The sequence below is a fragment of the Neopsephotus bourkii genome, unplaced genomic scaffold (assembly GCF_033783945.1).
Source record: "Neopsephotus bourkii isolate Nb327-2 ecotype Australia unplaced genomic scaffold, CSIRO-AGI_Nbou_v1 NB_140, whole genome shotgun sequence".
Classification (NCBI taxonomy): domain Eukaryota; kingdom Metazoa; phylum Chordata; class Aves; order Psittaciformes; family Psittacidae; genus Neopsephotus; species Neopsephotus bourkii.
The window spans coordinates 775,959-798,456 of record NW_026900657.1 but is presented as its reverse complement, the minus strand read 5'-3'; the positions used below and the strand labels follow the sequence as shown (position 1 = coordinate 798,456).

Sequence of the window (22,498 nt, the reverse complement as noted above, 5' to 3'; positions counted from 1 at the left end):
TGGGGTTTTTTCCTGTGTGTGAATTCAGAGCAGCAGCAAGAACTTAAAACTCCATCGCTGAGATAACAAGGTCAGTCGGTATCAATCTGTAGGGAATTTCTTGATGCTTTAACAGCTTATGTTCTGTTTGGTGAGACAAAACCAGGTATTGAGATGATTTGATGGATGATTGTGTCAGTTCTGGCAGATGTCCTCAATCTGAAATCCTGTGCATTTTGTTTGTTTTTAAAGAAACAGGTATTTAAAACCCCAATCAAAATTCGGACGTCCAGAAGAATAACTGAGAGACGAGCCTGTGTGCAGATACGCCCTTTCACAGCTGGGCTTTTGGCAAAGTGTCATTCCTGCTGTTAAACATGGTGACCTTGCTGCCTATGATTTACTAACTGTTTTACAAACATTTCCTCACTCTGTGAGGTTTGCTATGTTCTCCATCCTCAACAGCTCAACAGAGTCACTCAACCACCGAGCCAAACCTGCCTTTGTTTACAGCTTTTCCGGAAATCTTCACGGAGAGAAAAAAAAACTTTCTCCTTTTCCAATGTTTTATTTTTAAGTCAACACTTTCTATGGTTTATTTGTGCAAAGCAACATTTGGGTACAAGGTATTGCACCGTATCCAAGCGGGAATTGCTGCCTTTCTAAAAATAAAGTGGGGGTCATGTGAACCAGTGCAGAAAAATCTGAAGATACCAAATATTACAGGACCTTTACATTTGGTGCTTCTTTTTTCCATAATATTCCAGGCCTGGTTTTTTCTGAACTTTTTTTCCCACATTAGTTTCTATAATAGAACATAACGTAAAATGATGAAACACAGGAAGGAATCTTCTTTTAAACAAAATTATCAGTGTTAAAAATAACAATCCTATTTTCCCTCAGTGTGCATTTTTTCTTGTAAGGGCTTTATTTAGTAGTCTTGCTATTAGATATAGCCAAAGGGTCCAGTAATATTTAAGTGGCATTTTATTTAATTAAAGCTTAATTTTCCTGAACACACACACACATGCCTTAAAGCACCGCAGATTTCATTTCATGGTTTGGGCAGGGAACTCAGAAATGAGGATGCTTTGGAGGAGGAAATGGGGCAGCTGTGTCTGGTCCTTTGCATTGAAACTTAGCGCAGATTAAAATTAGAATGGGATGAGAATGTTTTTAGTAAGTGCTTTAACAGTGGAGATATGTTTCATGGAAATGGCCTTGTTTTGATGAGTGTTTCTTGGGGTCAGGGTGGAATTTCTAGTGAAAAGTGGGACACAAGAATAACCTGGGCTGCTTTGACAAGGGCCCGCGGGCTCCTCCACACCCAGGTGGCCAGGAGCTCTCAGGAGTTGGCAGTTCTTTCCCTTCTCTCTTTCCTTCTAAACCATACATTCATTTAACATACTTGTTGTTGCTACGGAAAATGCTGCTAGTTTTAGCAGGAGGAGAGACATACTGTGAAACATGCTGCCCTACAAAAACTCCCTTTGTGTTCTTGATTCTGAACTACCAGTTCTCTTTGATATATCAGAGTAAAGACATACAATTAGCAGGTTTAGTGAGCATTATTTTGTAAAGTTCCAATTGATGAACAGGAGGCAAAGAAATTCCTAGATGATCGTGTCTTCTTTTAGGTTTACAGGTCACTAAAGACTAGTTATTCATTTTAAATCTGCTTCATATACTTAGTTTTCATTTCTGATCAGTATATTCTTTGAGCTATATCCCACCAAATCTGTGTATTTTTTGACCTGTCTGAATAATAGAAGTTTTCTCTGGATTTTATGTCGTTCAAGTAGATTGACTGAAGTAAAACTGAAATGACCTACAAAGGTGTCGACATTGAGCTCCTGCACAGCAAAAATGGATGATGCCAGAGTACCTTCTTGATATGTGTGTATTTATATACTGTGGCTGTATTACATATATTGCATTTTTAATCCTGTGAAATACAAGTGAATTATAATTCTAAATCTTCTTTTTAAATGCATTAGATTATTAATGCTGTTAAAGGAAATACCCACAAATGGAATTACTCCTGGAGGTTTTGTTTGCTTGTTTTAATCACTCAGAATCACTCAGGCATTTGAAGTGAATTTCTATACCAGGGTACCAAATGACAGAACCTTCGCCATACAAAAGCCTTCATACATCGATGAAGAAGACTTTGAAAGCATTTTAGGTCTAGAAGTCATGATGAGTCATGTGAAATGGGTTATTTAATGACAGTGTTGTAAGGAAATATTTTTGAATACTGTATCTCTTTAGTTTCCATACATACATGGGATGGAAAGAGAAACAGAAAGAGAAGTAATCTTGAGTCCATCTCAGCCCCTGCAGTAGCAATGTGAGGACTGCCTGCCCGGAGCAGGACAGCATTCCCACTGCGGAGAAAACTGTTTTCTGCTTTGATTTCCTCTTAAATGTTAGTGTGAAAAATTGAAGAGTAAGTGACTGTTCTACAGCACAGCATGTTCAGAGAAGTGGTTAAAAGGGAGTGAAAGTGGCAAAATGGGTCTTGAGTTTGTCTGCAGGAACAGCAACCCTGTGTTCCATGCGTGATGCGGACTATTGCTTGTGGCTTCAGAGGGGATCATTGCTTTTAAGAACAAGCCTTCACTCAAGTTCTTCAGGATATTTGGTAGTCTGCTGGGTTTCTTGGCTTGTGCTATCCTTTAAGGAGGAAATATCACTATATTTCAATTTTGGACTGTCATTTTCAGTCTGATTTTATTGGTGTTGTGATTAAAACCATAAAGATTCACTAATAGATGCAGTGATTCAGTTTGTGATATTTTTATTCCTTTCAGGATTTGTTAGGGTTTTTCTCTCTCCAAACCTATTTTTAAAATGTTCTCATGCAGTGAGGGCTTTGTGTGACCTCATGTCAAGAAAAGCTGAGTGGGCAAACCAGCACAAGGGCATGGTGTATCATGCCAGATGTGCCTTGGCCATATCTTGAATTCAATCCATAGTTCTGGTGATGTCTATCATCCCAGGAATTAAGAGAACACAAGGAACACATCTGACCTTATTTTGGGGTGGCAAAGAAAGTGACTGATAACAACATTTTATAAATTAGATGTCCACAAATGAAGAAGCCAGGTATGAGTCCTTACCATAGCTGTTTCAGAGGTAGTCCTGGATGAAGCCTGCCTGATGGGAGAGAGGTGCAGGAAGCAGAAAGGGAAAAATACATACTTGCTTGTCCCTTGCTGTTGAAAACACAGCAGCCCTTGAAAGGTCTGGCTGCAGACTTCAGTCAGCTCACCAATGTTCTCTGCATGCTTGTGGTTCGAGTATATGATATAAGTAGCGTAGAGTGGTTTTGTTGCTATGGGAAAAGTGCTAAAAAAGGCCATATCTCTTGTAGAGCTCAGATCCTTTGGGTATTTAATGTACAATTTCTGCTAAGGACACTCAGAATTATACCTCTGATTCTAAATTGCTTAAATGTTGAAACATATGGTCTTGTGTGCTGTTCACTGGGAAACAACTGTCTGTATCCAAGCTGCCAAATTCACATAAACTCAGACTGTAGAAGCAGGGAATCTGCAGCAGCTGAGCAGAACTTTGAAAGAGTGGTTCTACTAAAAGGCAAACCTGACGTATAGAAAAATGCTTAATTAAACTAGTGCCCTATATCGGTAACAGATAATTAAATGTTAATAGCTGAGAAGTTTTTCAATTAAAAATGAACTGTTTGTGTCCTCTTGATTTCTTCTGGGGGCCAGGTTCGTGGAGCTGTCATTTGTTGAGCTCTCTGCTACAGTAATCATTTTAATAAAATGCAATTATCTGCATAATTAATTTCTTTGACTGCTCTGCTGTGTCCTCCTTTTGCAGAGGCCAGAATGTCAAAGATCAAGTAGACTGGGGAAAATAAAAATTCACATTGTGAAAGGATATAAAAAAATACTTGGAATTTCAATGCATTGGCTTCTATTTATCTCAAATGTCAAGGGCAGTGTAAAATGTATTTTTAAAATGTGTTTTTGTATGGTTTGAGCCCATTCTTGGCGTAGTTGCGAATCTAGAGGAGCCATTGTTCTTTGAGAGAGTTTGAGGGGGTTTCTTTGTGCAAAGTGACAAAAAGAAGACTTGGAGTACTGGGCTGCCATTGTTCCTGTGCGGCGCTGTAAAATTTGATTTGAAATTAGGACCTCAGGGCAAGCTCTTCAATAGCCAGTTTTTATTTTCTGCCAGCATTTTAATCACTCTTGGGCTTAAAGTGGATGACCAACATAATGCCTCTATGTTTAATAGAACAGTTCATATCTTGAAGGCCAGTTAACTGAATTCAGGGATCTGTCATCTGCCCAACATTAGTCTTTTCTGTTTCCTGTCTATTTATGAAGATAGCTCTCCATTCCAGCCAGCTCTCAAAGAAGAGCAACTCTTTTCTTTCTTTCTTTCTTTCTTTCTTTCTTTCTTTCTTTCTTTCTTTCTTTCTTTCTTTCTTTCTTTCTTTCTTTTCTTTTCTTTTCTTTTCTTTTCTTTTCTTTTCTTTTCTTTTCTTTTCTTTTCTTTTTATTTTGTTTCCTTTTTTTGTATTTTTTTTTTTTTTTCTTTTCTTTCTTTTCTTTTTTTCTTTTCTTTCTTTTCTTTCTTTTCCTTCCTTCCTTCCTTCCTTCCTTCCTTTTCTTTCCTTTCCTTTCCTTCCTTTCCTTCCTTTCCTTTCCTTCCTTTCCTTCCTTTCCTTCCTTTCCTTCTTTTCCTTCCTTTCCTTCCTTTCCTTCCTTTCCTTCCTTCCTTCCTTCCTTCCTTCCTTCCTTCCTTCCTTTTTCCTCCTCTGAATTTCTTCAATGTACTAACATCTCTTTTAGTGATCTCTTAAAGGAACCTTTAGTGATCTCTTAAAGGAACCAAGCACCGATGCTGCAGTGCAGACGTGCAGATGCGAGCACTGGCTGGAGCATCAGATTGTGTTAATGCAACTGCTGAATTTCACCAGATGGGACGAGGAGGAAGGGACAGATGGAAGAATCAGATTTCGTGGTGAAATGGGATGACAGGAAGGGAAAAGTGATATGTTGGCCTAAGCCTCGTGCACCTCGTTGGGATGCTCCGTGCAGAGATGTGCAAGTAGGGAAATGAGGAAAATTGAGAAAGAAATGCTGGAGGTTTTAAAGAGCTAATGCCCAAGTTGTGTTGTGCTTAAGAGTTACAGAACAGCAGTGCAACTGCAGAGTGTTTTAGTCAAATTGCAGGGGGATGTTTTATGTGTTTGGATTGTTTGAACAGTCTGCATGTGTTCATGCTGTGTTCCAGCTAATTCATGCCCCTGTTTGCTGGAGAGGTGTCAGGCTCGCAGCCTCTTGGCAGCTGCACAGCACACACGTGATGGAGCTCTGAACATTCAAGGTTCTGTAGGAACCAGCGTTGTGGTCAGGTGTGCACTGATGTGCTTGTGAAAAAGAGGACAAAGTCTTTAAATCTGTATTTCAGATTTAAAGGCATTTTGTAAATAGAGGTTAGCAAATACGAGGTTTTACTGGGTCATAAAAGAGCTACTCTGGGAGTTGTCATTTCTCCAGCAACCTGAGGTCCTTGTACCCCACTAGCATCCTGCCCCTCACCTGTGCCCTCACCACTGTGGCAGCAGGTCCTGCAAAGGGAGTGGTCCTGCTGCTTGTGTCCATGACTGGGGCATCAGACAGGAGTTATAAGCAAAGGTGACTTTCCAGAAAGCAGCAGCAAGGTGCAAACTGCACTTCCCTGAAAAAGACATAAGGATTGGAATGGACATTCATTCAATAGCTTCATATCTGAGCTTCATATCTGCCAGCCGATGTCCCTAGTTTCTGTTGAGGTAGCAGTTGTAAGGGCTAATTATGATGGTGGTGGTACCTATGATTAGGGAAGGGATTTAAGCCACTAGGCTCTTTCACGCAGACTACTAACTGCTCTTTAAATGGTGATGACTTCTGATTGAGTTTGAACTGGTTGAAGCTGACACCAGTAACCTGAGGTAGAAAGGAAAGTGTTTCATATCTCATTATTAATTATGATACACATTACACTTAATTCCTAGCAAGTATAAATTTGGTTTTAGCTTGCCAGAAATGAAATGCCTTCAGGCACAAATTATGATCATCAGAAATTGCCTCGGTGATAATCATCTGATGCCTTTGTTGTCTTTATTTGTATGCAATCAACAGAATCTCACTTGTGTTCAACACTTCCTTGTGCAGAGGCAGAAGAAAAGTGTCTCACCAGAGCTAGAGTACTGTAAGAGGTTAACGTATTCAACATCATCAAGCACAGCTTTTCATTCACTTTCAAATGGAGCTGTGTGGGTGGCTGCACAATGTGGGAGACGCTTTTCATTGAAGAATCTGAATATTTTGTAAGGAAGTGAATAGTTGCAAATAATCTTTTCTGTAACACTGATATAAAGAACAAATGAGCTATTCTCAGGAAATACTGAAGCGTTATTGTCCTCCATCATTGAACAGAGCTATACAGAAAAAAATATTCCAAACTTGACAGATTCATATCCTAATCTTTTGCTCCTTCATCAGGAGACTGTGTAGTTTGTGTGGCTGGTATCAGCTGAAGCAGAAGGAGTTAAAGGAATACGTTTGCTTCAGCACTGCATGAAAATAAACATTTTGGGGAATACAGCTCAATTTCTTAAATTATAACTGTCAGATGGAACTACAGTAGTCAACATGTGGCCATGGACTGGAAAAGTCCTCCAAAACACACAGCAGCTCGTGTGTGCTGTGGTAGAGCTCCTGCAAGGCACCCTCCTGCCCAAGGCTGTAATGGCTCTTCCTCACTGTGTGTCCAAGACAGCGTGGGTTTATATCAAAACATTGTATACCTGTTGTTTGAAGAGAGAGTTTTATTTTAGGAGGTAAAAAAAAAGCAGTGTAGGAGATGCCATATTAGAATGGGTGAATGAAACAAGGAATGCGTTGAGTTTATTTTAATAGTTCCTCATTTTTCTACCATCACCTGCTGGAGATGTGGGTGAGATCTTTGTGAAAAACACAACTAAAATAATTCAGTGTAGTTACCACAGGAATTCCTGTGCCACCTCCTCGATAAAGTTTTGGGTCACAAGACAGAGCATAGACAAACCAAGAACTTTCTGTAGAGAGAGAAAGACAGAAGCAGGTTCTTGCCTGCGCAGAGCAAGAGGCTCCTGTTGGTTAAGTGGAGGTACCAACAGCTGTGTCTTGGCCCTATGGTGTGAACTGAAGCTCTGCGAAATGAGGCTGCTCAGGACAGAGCATCCCGATCAAATCCCATATTCCCTTTGGAAGAGTGACAGGAATCATACAATGTGAGAATTAAATTTGCTTTCATTATTTTCCAAGATTAAAGATATTGCTGTCTGCAGGGTTTCAGGGACAGGGCCAGGCTTCAGGAGCCCCAGATTGTGATCCACAGCCCTGGTTTCTTGTATTTTCATTGTGGTATTTAGCAGTGGTACAGCCCCATGTGCATGTCTATTCTCATACAGATAAAACTTGCACTTAAGTACGAAGGATCTGTGAGGCAAGCCTGAGTAGGTCAGCATTAGCCTTAACTAAACGTGATTAACTTTATCCATCTCCTGGTGTATTTCTTTGCAATCCACTCCAGTGCTTGATTTAATTTTCCTTTTATGTAAACTTAAAGATTTACCTTCATTAGAATGATTGCAGGGATTCACTGCATATGGCCTGCTGCTTTCTTTATCCCTCCCGGGTTTTCCTATGAAACACTTCAATCTGGTGAAGTGGGGGGGGGCGGGGGGGGGGGAATTTCAGAAGTCGCTGACAGTGGGGCATGAAAGAGCTATCATGAAGAAGTTGCTCTGAGAGGAAATCTAGTAGGAATCCTGCTTGGAAAAGTGAGCAGCAGGTTAGATCACATAAGGGGAGGAGAGAGGCTGGCCCCAGGACTCTGACCTTGACGCTGGGGCTGCTCCTCAGTCATTCAGGTCAGCAGATGCTCTACTGGGATCTGGGCTAGGTGAGGTTTGTGCCTCTTTCCCTGAGCAAAATGTGTTTTGGGTGATCAGTGGATCTTTTTCTTTTTTTGGTTTGGGGTTTTTTTATAATTAAAAATTAGCTGTAAATTTGGAGAGATTTTCTAAAAACCTGTATGTACACTTGTACAACATTACCCTGTTAGCATGTCCGCAGAAGTGTATCTTGCACTACGTGAACCTTCATTTGGTTTTACCTTTTATAGCACGTTCAGAAACCAGCTGCAATTGTTTTCAGGTCTTAGGAGGTTAATATTGTATAGGCCATTTCAACCACCATTTTAAACTCATTTTCTTATCAAAAAAAAAAAAACAAACTTCTGGCTTTTTCCACAATATTAGATCTATCATATCAGAGTACTGGGTATTTTATTGACCGTCTGCTTGCCCTATGCTAACCTGCCTGACATCCAAAGTTTCTCTCTCTCTGGAGATGTGATGTCAGTTCTCATTAAGCAGCTGAGCATGAATTTTTCCTTCATATTTCCTGTGAACAAACTCCATCCCAACAGGCAGACACTGCGCCCTGGTGCATCACGGGGACATCCAGATCTGGAGCCAGGCACCAGCAATGGGTGCGTTTAAGGTGGTCTAGGCACGGGTGTACTCTGCAGTGCAAGTATTTTCCCTTTGAGGCTTGCATCAGCATTTTGTCTTAATTTTGCTTTACACAAGTGTAAAGATACTAAAGAGGAAAATTTCTTCCCTGACTCCTCATAGAAGGAAAGCTTGAAGCAGAAGCTAAGAGGAAAGTACGACATCTGCTTAAATTAGGCAGTCTATCCAAGAGCACGGATTTGATTTACTAAGCGTTTGCAGTTACAAGTACATTTTGTCTCAGTTCATTTTCCAAACTTTGGTATCTGTTACTAATATTTCATTTTACTGTCTGTGTAGCTTCCTTTTTAAAATCTCAAGTCTATATTTTCTTTATTTCTAGAAGAAAAACCCCAGAAAGTCATGTTCTGCCACGTATTATATGGCCATATAAACACTTTGCTTGCAGAGCCTACTCTTCTTGGTTGTTGGTTTTGAGCTCTGCACTGGGCCTGACTCCCTCTTAATATTATGCCTATGGTTTTTGCTGTGCTGTGTGACATTTACTAATTAATTTTAATATGAAGTAGGTATAAATCTTTCATCATTCTGTAGCTGACATGGTTGAAATAGTGGACAGTTTCATTATGTGCACTCCTTTGTATGCAATGATTGTGTGGCAGACTAATTATGGTGTCTCTTAGCAGGCATCCAGGGAAGAGGAAAAGATCATCTTATTCAAATGCATGGAATACTTTGGGCCACCTTTCATGATGTGTTACTTTTAAATGCTGCATTAAATGCAGACCTTCAGAATGATTAGAAAATGTGTGTTCCTTCTGGAAATCAGGATTTACACCAAGAGCCTGCCATAAGGCAGCTCTTGAGCAATATCTTTACCTGAGTTCTGCTATAGTTAAAAGGCTCTTGGAAATAAAACCAGTCTGGAAGGATGGACTACAGCTTTGTGTTTTGAAGTGTATGTTCGTTGTTGTGGAGTGGAAGAGCTAAACGGAGTTGGTTTAAACGATATTGCTGTGACTCCACCATACAACAGATCTGCATTCACAGCGATGTGTCTCTTACTCAAAATGCAGTAAGAAAGGGAGGAAATTGAATTTACTTACTGTGGTTATGGAGGTCTGCAGGGAAGTGGATCTATGAGGTGCCGTCCTTGGGCTTTGGGTCTTTAATGTCTTTCCTTTTTTTCAAACTTGATGTCAGATTTTGTAAGTTAATTTATTTTCCTATTAGTTTTTGCTAATGACACTAAAACCTCTTTTAAAAGCTTTCCTAATTAATGATCTTCTTCTTGCTCACAAACAAAAGCTATATTGTCTTTGAGAAGTGCCTGAATATTTTAAGGCAAGGGGCTGTTGGTAGGTTTTATTGCCTCGTGTATGTAGGGTCAGCAAACCCATTATTTGCCAGAGTTAATTTGTGCTGGGTTATTGACTGACTGGGTTGTTTGGGATCCCTGACTCTTGTAAAAGTTACACTCATCTCAAATGGTAATTTTAGTCTTTGTGCTCTAGTTGCACAGTGCCACAATATTTAGCTAATAAAAGAAGAGAAACAGTTGTACAGAGGCAGGTATTTAACTTCAGGCTTGTGACACTAAGGGAAATAAGACAGTCCTTACTCTTAATATTCCTTTCTAACACTGAATGTTTTAACTTTCCTTTTGGTAAGGAGGGGGAAAAGACAGTTTTCTACAGTCATAAAGATGTGTAAAAATGTAGAGGACACTTTGGGTTTGCAGAAGTGCCTGATTAGGCTTTTCAGATGGCTCTGGCTGAGTTCAGTGCTTCTCTACCAAGGTGAAGTCAGGCCACTTGGCGATGAGCTCAACAGCACTGAAGTAATGTGGCTAACACCAACTCCCGGTAGGAAGGCTGAAGAGCATAGTTTTGTGTATAACTCTTTGAACGTCATGGTGAAAGCAGACCCCTTGGACTCTCCAAACTGGAAGCACAACAGATAGTAAAAGTAGCAGTTGGTTTTAAAAATTTCATAGGAAGCCATCCCTTCCGAGCTTACAATTCAGGGATAAATTGCAGTCATGTAGAATCATTGCTGCTTCTGTTTTCCCAAGCGTCCGTTTGCATCACAAATCTGAGCCACATATCTTTGCAGGGTAGAATGCTGGCTGCTCTAAAACATAGTCCTTTGCTATAAACCAGCCTTCAAACACGCAACAGCAAGCCAAGGAGTCTCTTGCTGTGTCATGCCTACCAAACTTCAGTTGATAAGCAGGTCCTCAGCAGAATCCAAATTTGCACCAGTCAGTCACAACCTGTACTGTGGGGCTTGGAAAACATCCAGTTATTGTGCAGGGTGTGCTAGGAAACGAGATGTTTCTGCGTAAGAAGTTCAAAGGGGTGGTGAGCATGATCATGTTGTCCCATTCCTGGTCACAATTCTTTACTATGCCCGAATATATTACTGCTTAGGGTGAAAGTAATGCATTTCTAGAGATAACCCTTGCCTTGTTCTGGGCTGATAGAAACAATTAAAAGTTATTCTAGAGTGTGCTGGATCTTCTGCAAATGCAGGGTGCACTCGACAGAAGTTTGTAGACAGCACAGTCACTTCATATTAAAAGATAGGCAGATATTCTGAATCCAGGGCTGCTGAGCCCTGACAGTCTTAATTCTTTGCTTCATTTCCAGTGAGCTCTGGCCTTCCGTCCTCTGCAGTGGATGTTATTGCACAAGAAGGGGGAAGCATCTGATAGTGGTTTAAGACATCGGGTCTAGGAGTTCCACTGACTGCCATAGCAGTTCTGAGGACAATATCTAAGAAAGTGAAGCATCCATGATTATGTAGCTGAGATGCTCATGGTCTCTGTCACGATTGCATTGTAAATAATTATCTCATCTTTCCTTAATTATTTTTACTATTTTTTGTGGGTGTATAGCCTTTTAAACTGGAAATCCAAAAGCTGGCTCTGTTCATTTTCTCATGAAATTGTAGCCAGAGCAGTAAATTCATAGTTAAGCTCTTACTCATGGGCTACTGTATTATAAATAACTCTTCACCTTGGCCCTGTTTCTCCAGCTATTATTCACTGTGAGTAGTACTTACTCATGAGCACAGAGTAGCAGAGAAGTAAATGATTCTGCAGTCATTACTCACAGTTTTAGTACCCTGGCACATCAGGAGGTCTGTTTTCAAAGGAGGCACTGAAATGTTCTTGCCTGGTAGGAGTATATATGCAAAAACTACCCCAAGGAATGGCTACTGAGCCAGTGCTCTCACAAATCAAGGCAGAGAAAAGTCAGGAGAAACTACAGGTGTACAGTTGGGATATTTGGGAGTGGATATGCCTGAAAGGGTTGTTATGGTTTATCCTTCTGTCAGAAGCACAATGCTGGCGAGCAGGTTATGATCACTGATGGAAGAGCCATCACCTCATCCCTCCCACTTTCTTCTTGCTGTTACACTGCTTTGCTTTCAAAGTGTAAATTAACTTAAAGGTTCAAAGCTTTTGGGAAAGATTCCAGAGCGAAGGTCATCTTTTCTGGGTGGTTTACTGGTTGGCCTGTGTTTGCCCACATCTCCAGTGTTTACCAGCTGAGGGAGTTCATGAAATTTTGATGTAGGAATTAGGTTGTTGCTCATCTTGTACCTTCTTGCTCATATTATTGACAGTACCGCTGAACTGCTTGAGGCAGATAGTATCTCAGTGATCACTGTGCTATTTCAGCTCTCCACTGCTGACAACATCAGAAGTGTTTTAACAGGGTTTTAATGGGCAGCCTCTGTAGCTCCTTGGAGGGTTGCAAATAGCTGCTGTGAAAAACCTTTTCTGCCGCTCTGAGCTGACATGCCCTCCTTTCCTCATCCAGCTGCTGCCTGTTCAGATGGCTGCAGCACTGCTGACAAGTCCTTCTGATTTGGGCCGGGCACTGTGGGGACCATGCAAGTTCCTGCATCGTTTGGGTAAGCTGTGAAGAGTAACAACGTGGTTGTGAAACCACTGGGAAAAACAGCATGAGGAGATGGGAACCCAAACTGTGTTCAGAAATCCCCTCTTCTCTGTTAGCTCTTTCAAAGGGTAATCGTACAAGTTACACTCGCGTACAATGCAATGTTCTGTTCTTCACAACATTCCCAGTGATATCCCAGAGCAAGAATTAACAATTTTGAAGAAAACAACCTTATTTTTTAGCAGAAAACAGTCAAAAAGGGATTAAAAAAATCACTATTTCTCAAGACAAAGCTTTGATTTGATAGCAGCAGTTTCTAGCTGACTGGTTGCCTTGCTCTGCTTGTTACCAGAAATGAGGCTCTGCTCTGAGCACAGCTTTCTTCGGACTATGTAAGAGCTTTCTCCTCCCTGTTTTGCTTAATATAGCTATAATGTGCCCTTTATCACACTTCAACTTGAGTAATCCCAGTTTAGAAATAGCACATAATACCCATGGGAAAAAGCGCTAGAAACGTACATTATAGAAAACATACAGATGAAGCTCAAAAGATCCACTGACATGTAAATTTAATTAAAAAATTAGAGGTTTTCAATGAGGGCTTGTGTCTTCGTTTTCCCAGTTTCCAGGAGTTCTTCACAGAAAGTGTTTCTTTTCTGCATTCTTGGTGAAAAAACCCACGGAGGGATGTTAGCATCCCCCAGAAAAGTAGCTATTCTGTGTCACAGAAACAAAGAAATGCCCCAAATATGTAGACTTAAATAAGGAAGAAAAATACGCACTTTCCTGTTTGATTTTGAGCCTCTTTAACAAAAGTTAAACTTTCCAGTAACCAGCACTGCATGAAAAAGCATGTCCTAACTGCATGAATAAGCTTCCTTTTCATTGCATGTGCAACTTTAAGGTATTTCTCTAGAAGGCATGTGAGATTGGATATAATAGCCAAACTGGTGAGTGGGCAAGCAGAGAAAGAGCCCACAGCCGAAGAAGCAGGCTATAAATAGGGCTCATTATATAAAGCATCGCTGTTCGAAGAGGATTCTGCCTTAATTCTCTTATAAGAGAATCTCAAAGTTTTCCTGAAAATCTTATGAATTGCTCCATCTACTGCATGTTTAAAGGAAGAAATCCCCAGCAACAAACCCCCACCTTCCCTGGCAGGGTTTCCTGGCCAGGCGTGTGCCATGCAGAGCAGCCTGGTGCGGTGAGGGTTACTGCAGGCAAACACATAGCTGTGCTAAATCCAGGGATTCTCCTCTGCCCTCAGTCCAGAATCCTGAGTCAAAAGTAAAACCTGAATTTCTTGGCTACCAAAAATCTAAAGGTCTTTGAAACTTGCCAGGATTAAATGCTTTTCTGCACTCTATTCTTCTATCTGCTCTTCTTTCAGCAAACCCAATCACAAGCTGAACTGCTTAAATATCAGTGTATTATAAGAGCAACTTCTGCTTAATACCCATTTTTTCAGTTTTTAATGCAGTAAAGGCAGTGGCTTTTGTGGTGCTTTATTAAGACCAAAGCAACTGTTCAAAGGACCAAATCCTAAGCTTAAGGGAAAGAGAAAAACCCCTTGTTCATGGAATTCCGGCCCCTTGGTAAATGGAGGAGCTGTTCAGAGCAGAGCTCTGACTTTCACACTTCCTTCTGCCTTCAAGCTTGTGGGTTCTGCTGTGAGTTGCATCACTGAAAACCACTGCGGTTTTTGTTTCTCTAACTTCATTAATAAAAACAATTCATCAGTAGCTGATGCCTTTCAGAGTGGTTTTTCCCTGAGTCAGCTTACTGAGGAAGAGGTTCATTATAAATTGTAATTAGAAAAAGAAAAACAATAGGCAAAAACAAAAGCTTCTGATGTGGCGGACTTCTCTTAACATAATGTCTCAGCCTAGTTTATTTGCAGAAACGTGCAGCCAAAATGCTGTAATCTAATTTATATACATTGTTCAATGTATGAAATGGCCAAAAAAAAGAGTTTCAAGTGCTTGGTGTACCTGATGTGTTGCCAGCTTCAGAGCCATTAACAAGAGCTGAATGTGCTTATCCCTCTGTGCTTCACCTTCCCTTCCCACCTCCTGTCTTGCGTGAGCTGTGACAAGTGACTTGTCGTGCAGCCATGGTGCGCTTCCAGATGATGGTGACACTGTGTGGTGTTCCTTTCTGTTGGGTTTGATCTTGGTTGAGGGAAGGAAACGGAGCACGTGCTGGTTTGGGCTTATTATTATGCATATTGTTTGTCACCTTTGTTGGTTCAGTTGATGCTTTGAAGTTAGTCTTGCATTAGTGTTGTGCCTCAGGCAAAATTGTTTACTGCTTCACTGTTCATGTTATTTCACTTGCTTTTATGTTCACTTCTGTTTCATAGCTCTGCTCTGCCAGTTTGGATGTAATTGTATGAAACTTGGCTTTAGGTTTTATCCTGTAACTTTTTCTTACAAGATCCATCCTTTACTGTGCAGAAAGTGAATAAAAGGCATTGGGCTAGCCTTGTTATTACCAAGCTTCCCATTAAACAGAAAGGGAGTATTTTTAATCTGGTTTCTGAAGATGTAGGCAAGGTCAAAATCAATTAGAAATCAGAGCCATTCATTCAGAAGGGCGAATCTGATGTAATTCTGCATCTTCATCTGGTTGTGTTACGTGATTTCAGTGAGTCTGCAATGATCTGCCTAACCGAGCAGGTTTGCACTGTAGTAAGATACACAGAGGGAGATTTAAAGGATGACTGCATCACACTCCTACCCAGCTTTGCCCTTCTTCTCCAAGGTGGAAAGGTGATGGGGGAGGCAGGGCAGAGGCCACCAACACTGCTGGCTGAGCAGAAGATTTCAGCTTCCTATTGCTCAGTCAGAATGAGCAGGATTCAGGTGTCAAACAAATACATTCTTATCCTGCGCGTCTGGATTCAGGCAAGGTACTGCATAGCCAGGAAAGGGCACTTCCTTGCTTCAGGATTGAAGAGTTCCCCCAAACTAGACCCTGTGTGTAACTCTCTAGGTTAATTCACCTAAAATAGTTTTCAAAACCTCCTTACGTGGCATGCGCTGCTTCAGCACGTGAGGCAAATGTAAGCTGCAAGGTGGTAATGAGGAAATCTCCCTGTGCTTCACTGCAAGGGCTTGTGTGTTACCTGTGAGATACATGTGCTGCCCTGGAGCATCTCCTGTCTCTGCCCAGCAGCATGGGGAGGCTGTAGGGTATGGAGCTGTCCTGAGCACAGCACCCATCATCTGTAGTGCAGGGTGGCCAGGTGAAGGCCACGCTGTGACAGAAGACAGCTAAGATGCTGGTTCATTCTTTGTATTATCCATTTTTATTTATGGCCTTATTCCGAAGTGTTTAAAATATATAAACTATGATGTATTTGAATCTTAAAAGTCACTCCACTGCTAACATGCCTTTGATAGTTTTCATTACAGCGTGCTTAGGTAAGAACAAATTGGCCTTGTAGAAAAGCGTAGGGAAGTTGACATGTAGGATGCCAGGGGGACTCGAACTTCTTCAGCTGGGTTTTTCAGTAGGAGGCAGCAGGGCTGGAGCATGGCTGCATCCTGCTCCTACCCCTCCATGGAGGTATCCCCTCCCTTACCAGTTGTTTTGCCTCCAACTAGAGCTAGCCCTGGGGCAGCCAGGTATAGGATATTGATGCTTGATTAACAATGCCTCTGGCTTTGACAGAGGGGAAGGTGTGCCTGCTCCTGCTCCAGCCACCTCTGAGGAGGCTCCTGGGGAAGCCTCTGCCATTGCTGCCTGTCCTTCAGTGACTAGAGATAGGGTGACTCATCCTGCAAGTGTTTGTAATCACATGCTGCAGAGGTTTTTAGGCAAATTTTGTTTAAGCAACTGTCAGATGAAAACTATCAAAGCTCAGCTTTGTTCCTATAAGTCTCAGAATATTCGTCATAGGTTAACAGGGATGAAAGCAGTCATGTGTAGCAAAGCCACACTGCTGGGCTCTTGTGCTCAGGAATTCAGGAGGAAATGAGTATCATCTCTCTTTCATTTACTTTCATTACTGTATCTTCCTTTATTTCCATGTGCTGAGGTCTGGCAGGCTTTGAACTAGCCAGGTCATTTCTAAAATGCAGTATTTACCCTATGCCACTTATTACGAGCCTGCATCCTCAGTGACAGAATTGATTCAGTTGGTGCTGCTGCACTTTTAATGTTACCTTTTATGTTCATGTTTGTTCCAACAGAGTGGCCACTAGCACAGACGACTTGAACTTGTATCACCCGCAAACTGACAACGCTGGAGCCACCAGTTTGTCATGATCCCTGCTAGTGTATCTGATTTAATTTTGTGACAGTGGATTAATTCTTAAAATTGCAGTGCTTTTTGCTCGTTAATGGTCAGTAAATGATTCCGGGAGGGGGCGGGGGAATGGAATTCATCAGTTTTGTAGTCATTTTAATTCTTCTAGTTTTAAGTTGTTCTATAAATATGTCTTTATGGATGTAGTTTTACTAGCTTAAAAACATCTAATTGAAAACAGTTGCTTAAATCTCTTTGGATCAAGAAGGCAGTAATAAGCAAAGAGAGTATCTTATCCCTGCAATCCAGAAACGCTTAGTGACTGGTATACTTGGTGCATGTGTAATCAGCTTCTTGTTTCATCTAAAAACCTTAGTTCTCTTGGTGTGATTTAGTGCCTACCAACAGCATGGTTTTTCTTGTCTCTAAGATTATCAACTAGTGAAACAAAATATAAACCAAAATGGCATGACATACAGAAATGGCTTTAAAAATATTGACTTAATTTTTCCTATCTTGGCGTATGTATAATGTGTTATCTGGAATATCACCAGGCTGCCAAAAAGAAAAAAAGCATTAGATTTGCCTTCTTGTAAGTTAACATTTTGTTGCACATTATGTGATCTTATTCTTATGACTTAATGTTTGTAGCAGGCAGGACTGATCTCTGCTGTTTTGTAAGGTACCCAGCAGATGAACCCATAGCTTTTAGGTGAGGTCAGCCTGTGCATTCACCTATTGATGCAGCTTGTGATTCCGAAACCAATGAGCTCCAAGGGATAAACACTTAGAAATGCATACCTTTGCTTTCTGAAATAGCTATATTCTGCGGATTGGGTTTGTGAGGCGTTTGTCAGTGTGATTTGGGTTTGGTTCACTGTCTACTGTTTGTTTAATGTCGGAAATTCAAGCCCTTTCTAGCTTATGGGATGTAATGACTGTAGACGTCATGCATGATAGTGAAATACTTCAGTTCTTTGGAACACTCTGGGTTATGTTGGTAATTCATTGAAACAAAAATTTATTGATGACCACTCTGGTTTGCTGGCCCTTTTTTAAAGGCTCATACCTGCATCCTTCTGGCTTCAAATCTGGTATCATTTTCCAGAGTGATCCTTAGAAAGTGCTCTACCAAACCTCAGATGTCTATAAATGATACGTGGCTCATTGCCAAGCTAGGAAGCAAGGAAAAGAAAGCCAGTCTGTGCTGGTGGAGAGGGAATGCAAAACCACAAATCCTTCTTCATGCAAGTGGGAAGTAACACAGGTTAACTTACATGGTCATTGGTGATCACTGCTTTGAAGACTTGGGTTCCGATGACCAGCACTGTTCCCATGCTCAGTTATAACTTCTCATTAGGAGTCGTAAGTGACAGAGGTGATAATTTCATAAATCACAAGCACACATCTAAATGTGCCCTAGATTGCATGGATCTTATTTCTTACTGCCTCAACAGGCAAACTTTATCGTGGACTTTCACGGAAGAATACACCCCTCTGCAAGTTTTGTCATTCTCCTTTTTATTCATTTTATTTCTAAATGTCAAAGAATTTCATACAACTTTATTTATCCTAAGTGCTAAGAAGTTGTGGTAGGATCACGTCTTGCAGGTTGGGCAGGCTGCCTTCCCACAGTCTGAAGGAGCACACACTTGTGCAGCTAGAGCATCTTATTCTTTGTTCAGGACTTAAAACACAGTGAGAGTTCAACCCCTGAAATTCCTTTTCTGAGTCTTTTTGATAAGCAAGTAGCACTTCACACAAGCCCATTGTTAAAAATCACTTGCTGTTTGGTGCAGAAGAAATGCGTAAGTGTATTCTGTCTGTCTAAAAGCCATCCATTACAAAAAATAATCAAACATCCTTTTTTTTCTTGTACATTTGTGTCATTCTGTGAATCAGAAGCATTTTATGTACTAAGGGCAATGTGCTTTGCTTTTGGAATTCCTGAGTTTCACTAAAACCCTGGGGCATAGATGGTTCAGGAGACCTGAGGTGACCTGTAAATAGGAGCTGCTGTGTCCCTTTGCTGCTCAGTAAGATCATTTTAAAGAGAAATTGAAATACAGTGTCCAGATACAATAGAACATTTTAATCCAGAGAGAAAAGCAGTATTTTTATATTAGCTGATCTCTGGAAAGCACATTCAGACATTAATTATTTCACAGCTCTCCTCGGAGAGAAAGATGGGCAGTGTCCTCGCTTGTAAGTGACCAGTCTGAGACAGAAAACAAATCAGATGGCATTCCTGAACCCTAAGAAACCCCTTGTGCAAGCAGGGCGAGAGCTGAAGAGTTCCTATATAGGCATTGGCAGACACACAGCTTTGAATGCTGAGCTCTCTCTGCAGGCAGGAAAGGTGTAGGAGAAAGTAGAATCCTTTTTGCAGATTGTTTTGCTTTTGTTCGTATGCTGTCTCGGTTGTGACTTCAAATAAAGGCTTTAGTTTTTCTCCTAAATCCCAGTGATTGACTGTCTATAAACATGCTGACAGTCTCAAAAATAATGATGAGAAGTGTGCTCACTCTGCGTGTGTGTGTTATGTCTAACAGAAAGAAGTTAATGTTGTGTTTAAGCAGCTGGGCTACTGTCTTACCAGGGTTCCCTTCTTTGGTCTTCCCCAGCCTTCCTATGGGATCTCTTCCTTCAGTTTAAGGTAGCTTAAAATTAAGAATCCTCCTGGGCATTGTCTTGCAGTTGGATGACTTTCTAAAATCTAAACTATTTCAACCTCTGCGGGAGATCAAGTGTGAATCTCTTTCCTCTTCTTTCCTCTGTGGGTGCAGTAGGATTATAACCCTCCCCTGCCTCTGCATTGCAAGTCATGTCTGTCCAGAGCAGTACATCCTGAGGGACGTGTAACACCAAATGCACCCAGTGCTGCTGCTGGAGGAAAATCACCAGAAGAGCAAGGGCTTATTTTGCTGCACCACTTTTGATGATGCCTTTGATTTTGCAACTGCAGATTTAATGGCAAGAGTTTCATCCTTGGCACAAGTCGAGGTGCAGACCTAGAGTTGTGGGTCAGTTCTGATGGAAGAAAAATGGAACTGTTTTCCTACTGGTGGGATGTGAAGCAGAGGGCTGCTGCTAGCTTGTGTTGATCATGTGAAATGCAGAGTGAAGTTCTTGCATCAGTTGGGAATTTTGTGGAATTTGCCTCCATTTGACAGGGTTTCCAGATGGAAAGGAGCAACTGTCTGTTTCTGTACAGTGCCATTTTCATTTGCTTTAAGTGCGTTTGAGTTTGGGGCAGGGGGTCTGCTGCTTTGCTTTCAGTGGCATGAAGACAGATGTTATTTCACCGGGCTATTGGAAGCTTTTTCTCATCCTGCAGTTCTGTTGTAGGTGCACATCTTTTGAACAAAGACAAATTCCATTGGAAGTGTTATAACGTTCGGTGCATTTTCAGTTATTTTAATGAATCCTTATTTTTCTAGCACAGTAGGTTAGAAATGTGTTAAAGCTAGTGGTAAAGTAATTTATGAAGGGCAAATGGAGTTCAAAAGGTTCAAATATACAAGTTCAGTTCCAGCATCATTTGGATCTTCACACCTCAGTGTCCCAATAGAGAAACTGGATACTGAGTTTTTACAGGTTTTACTGTAAAAACTGAGCCCTCCAGAACTTCAGAACTAATGGATTTTGCAGAAATGATTTGACTACCCTGGATGTCCATTAGCTGCTTTGCTTTTCTGTCTTTGCTGGAAACCTAAATGGCTTTTACTTGCACTTTTTTTACTAGTTATATGTTTGAAAGAGATGTCTTTTGTATTACAGTAGCCGGTAGGAAAAAAGGGATGTACTCAGAAATTGTCAGAGCATTTAATCATAGTCTGGCCTAACTAGAATTTAAACTGTGTGTTGTCAAGAAAGTTTCCATCTGTAACATACCAATCCCAAGCTGACTACATGCAGTTTTAATCTTCTGACTCTTGAATTCATTCTTTCCTCGTGTGGCTTTGGTGGTGTTAAAATTTAATCCTCAGTAGTTACATTGTATTAAGTCTGTATTTCTCTCCTTTCCTTGCATGTCCTACTTTATTACTGACAATGGATTCTGAAATACCCTGAAAATCTGTGGTTTCTAATATGGGGTTGGTTGATAAAATGCCTTTCTTCCAAATGGGTAGTTTAAGAAAGTTTCCTCTTTTATTTGTTGAGCTGTTAGATACTTAGCAACATTTAATACCTGGTAATGTACTGTTCCTATTAGAGGTGCATGTTTTTGATGGGAAGCTCTCAAAAATATCTTGCTGATTTAAAAGAATTTTGTGTCCAGTTCATCATATATTATTCAGACTGGTTTTATCTATATTACATCATGAATGAGAGTTAATTTTTTATACTAATATTAAAAACAATTTCTATATTGCAAATGGAACAGAATAAGAAAACAATAGAAAAACCTATAGATTTTCAGGTACATGTGACAATTCTGGAAGTTTTACACATGGAAAAGCTGGCTGGCATAACAGCAGAGGAATGGTAAAAGCACTTTCCTTTTGGAAGAGAAAGGCGATAGGATGGGTGTGTTTCTCCATGTCAAACAGCACTTGGAGAGGAAGGTAGTGTGGAAGCTGGTATGGTTCACCACATAGGGTTTATTTTGTGGTGGAAAATCTAATCTTCCCGAGACCACTTCTCTTGGGTATCACTCTGAAGTCTGCTTTATACTGGGAGATTGGCATGAAATCCACAGCACTTAAGACGATAGAGGCCTTTGTCTCCAAACTATACATTTTTTTTGGAACTATAAAGGCAGTGGAAGAAGAAATGGTTTTAAGAATATAATGTTAAGATCCAACCTTGTAATCCTTCCTCGAGTAAAAATATGTCGTAGATCAATTTTATTGATTCATCTCTTTTTTTCCATGCGTTTTAGGAGATTCACTTAAAAAAGGGGAACCTATTATATTTAACTAATGATCAAAGAATTAAAAAAAGGTTAATTAGAAGGACCTACTCCAATTAGCCAGAATGACATTGTCTTCTGGTTCCTTTGTAGGCACCATTTGATTCTGGGAGAAGCATCAGAGACTTGAGAACTGTTGTGCTTGCTCAGTACTATGCGATATTTGAAGCCCTTCTGTCCTTCCTTCAAATACTGTAGAAGGATGGATAATAAATACAAGCAAAGCATGGGAGCAAAACAGGGCAGGGCTAGGAAGGGAAGGAACTGGGTGAGAGAAAAAGAGGTGATGCAGGGAGCTGCTGGGTGGGGGATGGCTCTGTGAGTAGATGTATTCAGTTTTCAGTTTACAGGCAATGGGACAGAAGAAACAAAGTGAAGAGGAGGAGGAGGAGTTGAAAGGAATGAAAAGACAAGAGATTTATTCAGTAAGTAAATTAGAAATTATATCAGATAACTAGACGAAAACAAGAGCGGATCCCTGACTAATGTGAGTTGTTCTGGCACCACTGACATCTACACCAACTCATGACCTGGACAGACTGGCTGAGTTGAGAGCAGAGACTAATTCTATAATCCGGACTTCCTTGCTTTGTGTACTTAAATCTGACGTTTTCAAACATGGTAACTTAATATGTACCAAAAATAGAATTGGCATAGGTACTCAGAAGGAGAGGAGTGATAAAAAAGAGTGGATGTCTGGTGCTCAGTGATCTTTGATGTCAGAGGATCACAACTGTTAGTTTATAAGTTATAATGAACATGGCTACTTTTATCTTGAACAAACTACAGATTCTGGCTGATGAATATTGACATGATTGAAGTGAGATGACATAGATTTTAATCAGTTGAGGTTCTGGCTCAATATGTGCAGTTCTAATTTGCTTTGTTCTACCTTA

At 40.6% G+C, this 22,498-nt stretch overlaps 1 protein-coding gene across 13 annotated transcripts in view; it reads left to right on the top strand.

Annotated features, from left to right (window-relative positions):
* Positions 1-22,498, top strand: part of BCAS3 (BCAS3 microtubule associated cell migration factor) — a 363,292-nt gene that overhangs the window by 236,606 nt on the left and 104,188 nt on the right. Inside the window, exon 24 of one of the 13 annotated variants that reach the window (XM_061368623.1) lies at positions 16,632-16,784. The exons of 11 other annotated variants lie outside the window; for them this stretch is intronic. In XM_061368623.1, coding sequence (XP_061224607.1) covers positions 16,632-16,657 — 26 coding nt within the window. In that variant the 3' untranslated portion in view covers positions 16,658-16,784. Of the gene's footprint in view, positions 1-5,253; positions 5,418-16,631; positions 16,785-22,498 lie in introns of those variants that run through there. One more of the 13 variants, XM_061368584.1, reaches the window with a different exon arrangement.